This window comes from Mus pahari, chromosome 13, assembly GCF_900095145.1.
Source record: "Mus pahari chromosome 13, PAHARI_EIJ_v1.1, whole genome shotgun sequence".
Taxonomy (NCBI): domain Eukaryota; kingdom Metazoa; phylum Chordata; class Mammalia; order Rodentia; family Muridae; genus Mus; species Mus pahari.
In genome coordinates, this window is record NC_034602.1 from 34687800 (window position 1) to 34695936 (window position 8137).

Here is an 8137-nt window from a genome sequence, read left to right on the forward strand (position 1 = left end):
CAGGCTGGCCTCCAACTCAGAAATCTGCCTGCCTCTGCCTCTGCCTCTGCCTCTGCCTCTGCCTCTGCCTCTGCCTCTGCCTCTGCCTCTGCCTCCTAAGTGCTGGGATTAAAGGCGTGTGCCACCACACCCGGCTTTCATTTCTTAATTACATAGAGAAATTAATTAAATCATAGATACTATACAATGGCTATAACATAAAAGACTTACAATATAGAAAATAGTAGTACAAATGGACCCAGTAGGTTATATTTATATATTTATGCATTTATAGATACATAACAATAATAATTAAATAAAAAGAGACCATCAATTAGTGAGGACCCAGGGAAAGAGGGAATAGAAATAACTGAAGGGAGATAAAGAAAAACAGAAATAATATAATTAAATTTAATTTTTAGAACTTCAAATAACATTTTAAAGAAATGCTAGTGCAAGAAGACTATAAATATAGCTATATTTGGCAATTTTTCAATAAAAAAAGTCAGAGTAAAAGGTCTCAAGAGTCAAGCTTTTAGATATAATCTGTCGCTAGCTGTCATGCTGGCACCAAGTCATTTTCTTGGTGGTTAACAAGCAGGCTTGTCTGTGTGGGGCACTGATGCACAATAGTAGTTGTGTTCTACCTCACAAATGACTACACTTCATTGAGTTTATCCTCAGTAGAGCAGTGTTTGCAAACCACTTAGATTCCAGGATGGAAACAGCTACAAAAATGAAACATCCAGCCCTTCTCTGAGGTTTGTTATTAGCTTCTGTTAGCCACAGGTTACAGGGCACTAAACACTATGTGCTGTGTATTTGCTCCTAACCACTAGGGAAAATAGCCTATAACATTTTACTGAAGACTTCTAGAAATTTTTAAGTTAATTTAAAATCTAGGCATTTAACAAGAACTTATTTTAATTCTTAAAACTAGCTCTTGTCACAATAGCTTAATTCTGGAGGTCAGTTCACTTGGTTTCAACCTACACTATTCAATAGAACTTTTGCTAAAGTTTAATGTTGCTAGGAGTAAAATGATCAATTTTATCTAAAGCCTAATAAAATTCCATCTTTCAAATAAATTTCTTCCTGGATACTAATACTTTAAAAAACATCCACATGTACACAAGAAACAATACTCTACAGCTTACTAACCCAGACTTACATAAGATAATTCTTCTACAATACTGAAGAAAAATATGTAAGATAAACAATGCAGAAGTCAGAAAACCTCAACCAGAGGTTTTCTAAGTAGCATATTAAGCTAGTATCCTAAAAACAAACTCCTGAAACACTATGTATGAAGCGTTTATGTCCTGTTAAAAAGTAACTCCTCAAATGTTGGTGTCCTTGGCTGAGGTATATTATTTACATATATTTCAACAGACACACCTACTGGTAAATGTACTTTTATATATTCGACGTACCTTTTAGGTTTAGAATTTCTGGAGAGCACAAAAAAGGTTATTACATTATCATTAACTTATGGTAATTTATTTCATCTTCTCAGAATTTCAAGTTTTTAAAACGAATTTCTCAGAAACACTGCATTATGCTGTTACTTAGCTCAGCAGAGAACATGCTTGGTAACAAAGTTGTGACTAAGAAGTCAGCATGTACATCAAGGTAGAGCTGTGCATAACACATTCTAAGAAGGCACATAACCCTCACTTTCTTCTAGGAAATGAAGTTCATTTCACCAAACCCAAGTGTTCTCAAAAAGTAAATATAGGAATTCTAGGTATCATATGTAGCAATGCATGCCTTTAATCCCAGCACTTGGGAAGCAGACAGATCTCTTAGTTCAAGGCCAGCCTGGTGTAAAGAGTGAGCTCCAGGACAACCCAACTACACCAAAAAACAAACAAACAAACAATCCTATCTCAGAAAAGAAAAAAGAAAAAAGTAATCAAAAGCAAACAAGCAAACAAAAACCTGAAGAAAATTCTTTATAACTTCACATTTTAACCACTTATGTAACAATATAAAATATATACTGACTTAAGGATATAGTTGTATAATATTATGAATACAGTAGACCTGAGATAGCATATTTTATGACTTTCACCACAATATTTACTTTTATATAAAAGTAATAAATGTTTAAATAATTTAAATGATACATTTTACATGATTTAAAGTAAAGTAAAAATAGCAAAATCCAATTCATACAGTGTATTGTATAATTTTAAAACAAAGAAGAAAAGAATCAACTTTTGTATTATCTGTCCAATAATGCATAAATTACTTCTATTTGTCTACCAACAAACCTTTTCTGGGCTGACAATACAGCTCAACAGATAATTCTACACAAAGGTGGAAGGCAAAAACAGACTCCATGAAGCTATTCTCAGACCTCTACAAGTGCACCATGGCACATGTTGTGCATACATAAATTAAGTTTAAAACAATAAGCTACTCTTTGTGACACAGTGGATCATATATCACTAGAAGAGAGACCATCTCAATTTTTATTTACAAACAAAAATCAAAACTGATATGTGGCCTGTAGATATATTTTATGTGACAAGGAGAAAAAGATCTGCTATTTTCAAATCCAATCTACCCACTCTTATAAGTAAAACAATGACTGTGGCTCCCTGCATCTTTCTGCCCAGTCATTTCTCTTCTGCCTAATATCTATTTTAAACAATGTTAAGAGTCAAACCTAAGTGAAGACAACTGCCTCTGGGACCATCGCAAATGATCCAGAACCCTGTCATCTCATTTATACTTCTCATTATTTTATAGAATAGATTCCATTCTCCATGGTTACTGATAAGAGCCAAATTGTGTAAAGTTCTGTTTTTATCGTACAGATACATTTTTATAAGAAACAAAGTTTCACTAAAGCAAATTATGCTTTCTATACTTAAAACACCAAACTCCAATAAAGCACTATGAACATTTAGAGATTACCCTCATGTTTCATGATGATGGAGAAGCTGCAGACTAAAACCAGAAGCAAAAGCAAAAATACATAATACATACACATACATAAGTCCTGTATAAGAGTGCAGTAAGTGCCATGCACGTCTATGCTTGTCCACAAACATGCTACTTCAGTAGACAATGACATAAATAGTATCACTGCATCCTTAACATCTCTGTCAAAATGAAAAAGCAATCTGCCAAAGCGTTTAAAACGTAATTATACTTTACTGGGTCTCTTTTAAAATAAAATAATTCCAAAAGAGTTTTGCTAATGAACATTTTCTATTGTACAATTTTATTTAAAACATAAATTATAGCCAGGCATATAGTGGTTCACATCTGTAATTTCAACTCTTGGTGGCTAAGGCAGAAGGGGACTGCCATGAGTTTAAAGCTAGCCTGGGCTACAAGTGAGTTCCAAGCCATCCTGAACCATAGAATTAGATCTGGTTTTTAAAAAGAAAGAAAAAGAAAGAAAGAAAGAAAGAAAGAAAGAAAGAAAGAAAGAAAGAAAGAAAGAAAGAAAGAAAGAAAGAAGAAAGAAAGAAAGACAGCATAAACTACACAAGCATAAATTATATCTGCTATAAGGTCAAATTGCCAAAAAAAAAAAATAGGCAAATATTCAAATGTTATTTATATATAGACTTTCCTCTGAAAACATTGTTGTTATTATTAAATTATTGTATTATTTCATACATAAAACCATATCTACTTGTCTGGTACAGAATAAGGTTACATATATTAGTCTGAATTATAATTATTTAATAAGCCAATTACACAGTTCAAAAAGGCAGATATGTAGAAATATACTTTTTTCCTTTCAACTTAAATGAAATACTCCTTTAAATATTTCATTCAATTTATTGATAGTAGTCATGAAACCAAATTACTGTATTTATTCAACCCACAACAGTAGTATTTAGTAAAATAAGTACAAGAGAGTTTTAAAGCATTTTCCAATTTCCACTAAACCATTGCAAATGTAGTCTGGAAAGAATGAAACCAAAGGACTAACACATATAAAATGTACATATCAGATAAAAACCAAAATAGCAAGCCACACCTGGTGGCCTATGCCTTTAATAACAGTACTTGGGAGGCAGAAGCAGGAAGACCTCTGAGCTGTAGGTCAGCCTGGTCCACAGGGCTTCACATTCACACCCTATCTCAAAACAAACAAACAAAATGACATTAGCCAACTGGAGACATGGCGCTGGCTGCTTTTCTAGAGAACACAGGTTTAACAGCCCCACATAGCAGCTTTACAACCATCTTTAAGTCCAGTCCTAGAGAATCTGATGCCCTCTTCTGGCCTCCTTAGGCACCACATACATGTGATGCCCAGACATACAAAATAAATTAAAAATTGATTATTTTTAAAAATCCATACACATTAAATAAAGTAAAATTAAAATTAAAATTCTGTGTTTTTGTATGTATGATGTGTATCTGAATGCTTTTGTAAGGAAAGTATTCAAAATATTAATACAATCACAGAATTTACATCATACCTGTGCTCCATAGATGTATTTATCCAACATCTTGCCACCTATTGTCTGCCCTCCTATATCCCAAACTTGAAGAGTAACATTCAAATTTCCTAGAATATAAAAATAATATAAAATAGGAATATAAAAGACTAACAATCTAACAGCTAAGAACAGTATCACAGAGCACTAAATAACAACAATAAACTGAAATCTATTTGTATTTTGTTCTGCACATTTACATGGTCAGATATTTAAAACTGGAAACACTGTTGTCAAACAAATTGTGCTGGGAAACTTTACCTGATATTTCTATAGCAACATCTTTATTATTTTATTTAATATAAAATAAAATTCAGTGCCTGGCATGGTGATACATGTCTTTAATCCCAGGATTCCAGGAGAATCTTTGTGAGCTGGGGACCAGCCTGATCTGGAGCTCTACAGGTCTACACAGTGAGTGAGACCCATCTCACAAAACAAAAATAAAATTTAAAAAAAATACACATACATTAATTTACACAATTAAGCCTTAACAAAATGATTATTTTCAAAGAGTGAATTAATATAAAACATGTTTATAGAGAAAGATACTTTCAATACAAAGATAAAAGTTTTATACAGCAACCTACCCAATCACTTATGAACTGTGCTGTCAGTTCCAAACTCCATGTGTTCTAAACACACTATAAAAATGTACCAATAATTTCTATTGAAATGAAGTTCTAATTTGAATGTCAGCTGTTATATGTAAAGGTAAGCATAGTAATTATGATTTCATATTTAATCTCTAAACTATAAATGCTAAAGAGCTCTTTTAAGAGTCTAAACAGTGATTACAGGCGAAATGTATTTCTAAACTCTGTGATTCATGCCTGTACAAAGTATGATGATTAAGACAAATTATTATGTGTCCTTCAAAGCCTTCATAATAATCTAATGTTCTATCTCATACAAGCATTATAAAAGCTACCAAGAACACCAAAAGGAAATCTCTGAATTCACATATGCATTTTACAAAATATTTACATGAACAAAAATTAAATAAATAAACATTTTTCTCTTAACAATACCACTAATTTTAAACTACAAAAGTCAAAGACTATGTACAAAACTTTTTTCTCATAAAATTATACTGTTTTCTCCAAAGTCTGTCCTGGTACATTCAGAATGAATCACAAATTGAAATTTTTTTTAAATAAAAATTTAGAAAATAAAAAAAAATGAACTCTCTTCAAATATAAAACAGATTTTAAAACCATGAATTTTTAAATCAATGTAAAACACTAAAGTCTGAGACTGTCCGTTCCACCATTTAACTCTACTTCTAAAAGAAAGCATGGCAGTGAATTAATCACCAAAGTTTTACACTTCAGCTTCGTTCCTGTGGACTTGTATTACAAGATTTCCATTATTTAGATGTAGATCTGTCCCATCTGCTACAGGGCAGAGATGTCCAGGAGGAACATCCATTAGCACTAATGAGAGCTACTGAAGTTTATCGCCGTGGTCATTGCCATACATGCAGCTCCAGTGCTGTGAGTAATGACCAAAAAATTCTAGTTCTATTAATTTGAAACCCAAATATCACAGACTATTAGCCAACAGGCTGCATAAATCCAATTTCTTAAAATTCTAATTTTTATGAAAACCAAAGCTAAACTCGTCTTTTCTGATGGCACCTGAAATCAGATGGGGACAAGCTAACTGTTACTAGAAAGGTATGAATGAGGTTCTGAAGCCTGCAGCCAACAGGCAGCAGTCTCTTCATTTCACTTGCAAAGCTGAACTCCTCAACTTACAGCAAAAGACAGAGCTCCCCAATAGTAATGCACACAAAGTAAAATTTCAGGCCACACATTAATAATTACTAAGTATTTAATCCTATTTCCTCAAGGCCCAATAACCCCTACTGCTTAAGCTAGCATCCAAATATGAAGCTTTTTCCCTCTCCTTCTTCTTTTTCATTCTGATATCCAGAGCCTCCTGAATTACACATTGTAAATAAATAGTTCTGCTATAACTTCAGGAACTATCTTTACTGTAGGCTTCCAAATTCTGGTGAGAGTCACTTAAGCAGTCAGCTCAGATACTCAATTGCCATCTAGAAGATTTACATCTGTGTTAGAAAGTAATTTTAAAATCTTTATCTTTCTGAATACTTTTTGTTATTTGCTTACATTTTATTTTCTTAAGATATAGATTCCAGTCACTAAGAAGTAGAATTCCCCTAGAATTATTAGTAACACATAACTTTAACTGCAAAAAACTAGCAAGAAAAATTACTATGGCTTTTACCTTCAATGAGTAATATTATCATCATAGTTATTTCATATTCTTAGAAAAATACTTTAACACCTACGTTTTAATTTTAGACTTATTAGTATACAAAACTAAAAATAAAATGGATATTTTGTACCTGAGGACCAAAAATAACATAAAACTATGATTCAAACTTATTTACCTATTATTAGGTAAAGGAACTATTTAGTTTTGCCAGCATATCATGCAATAGCTTCAAATATATTTTCAATATGATATAGCTATAAACTATACAAAAGATGATCAGTTAATCAATGTAATATTTTCTAAAATCAAAATTCCAACAAGTAAGGAACATTAAAGAATCTATCAACATTCTAGTCTCAAATGCAAACTGCTATAAAACCCCTGTCTTCTGTAAGAAATGCCATGTGACTAGGGAAAAGGATTAAATGAAGTGGCATTTATATTAAAAAATAAAATACAGGTAAGTTGCATTTGTCATGAGTCAAAGCCACCAGAGCGATTCTACAGTGACCTTGTATAAGTACACTTGGTGCCTCGGTTAACCTTAAAGTGCTGCATAGTCACGATGGAACTCAAAAACACAGGACTCCCCATTTCTTGTGCCAAAGACTCAGAAATCCTTTTCACAGTAGAGCGAGCGCTGTTTACTGGACTGTACCACAGGCTTCCTGAAGGTATTTTGACTAAGGCTCTTAAGAAGCTCTATCAGCAGAATCTCTGACTAACAGATACACTATTTTAAGAAGCAAAATCTGCACAGTGGTTGCATCCAGACTATACAGCATACCAGATCGTGAAATACACTAAAATGGATGAGTATCACAAAGTAATGACCTTGAAAAGATGCATGAAGAAAATGTGAACAAACAGACAGGCAGTTTACAACTCTAACAATGCGACTAAATTCATAACAAATATTAGATTCACATGCTCTACTACATTAGTATAAATTCAAAGACTCTTTCCTGTGATGTTTTAGTTAACAAATGATACAAACACTAATCATCATACCTTAGACATTACAATGACTTAAAACTGGAGTCACAGTGTGCAGAGGATATATTTAATATTATATAAAATCATAATTTTATATTAAATCAAAATATACTAAAATAATTTTTAACTGAAATACCTGTGATAATTTTGAATCCATTAAGTAACTAAAACTATCTTCTAAAAATATATGCTTTTTTTCTGGAATTCTATTTATCAAACTTCATTAGGAAAGTTAAAACATACATTCATTAAAAACATATATTTCCTAATACCATTTTTAACCCAAAATCTTTCTAAATCTAAGCATGTTATAAATTTGTATTTCAAAAATATCAATAATATTTTACAAAGTAGTCACGATTTTTGAACTCATTGTACAACAGTTCAGAGATTTTATATATATATATATATATATATATATATATATATATATATATATATAT

At 32.0% G+C, this 8137-nt stretch overlaps 1 protein-coding gene across 3 annotated transcripts in view; it reads right to left on the reverse strand.

The window, feature by feature from the left end:
- Positions 1-8137, reverse strand: part of Rab28 (RAB28, member RAS oncogene family) — a 67016-nt gene that overhangs the window by 52811 nt on the left and 6068 nt on the right. For 2 of the 3 annotated variants that reach the window (XM_021210572.1, XM_021210573.1), the window contains exon 3: positions 4434-4522. The exons of the other annotated variant lie outside the window; for it this stretch is intronic. In XM_021210572.1, the coding sequence (XP_021066231.1) occupies positions 4434-4522 (89 nt within the window). The remainder of the gene's footprint in view (positions 1-4433; positions 4523-8137) is intronic. 3 annotated transcript variants of the gene reach the window in all.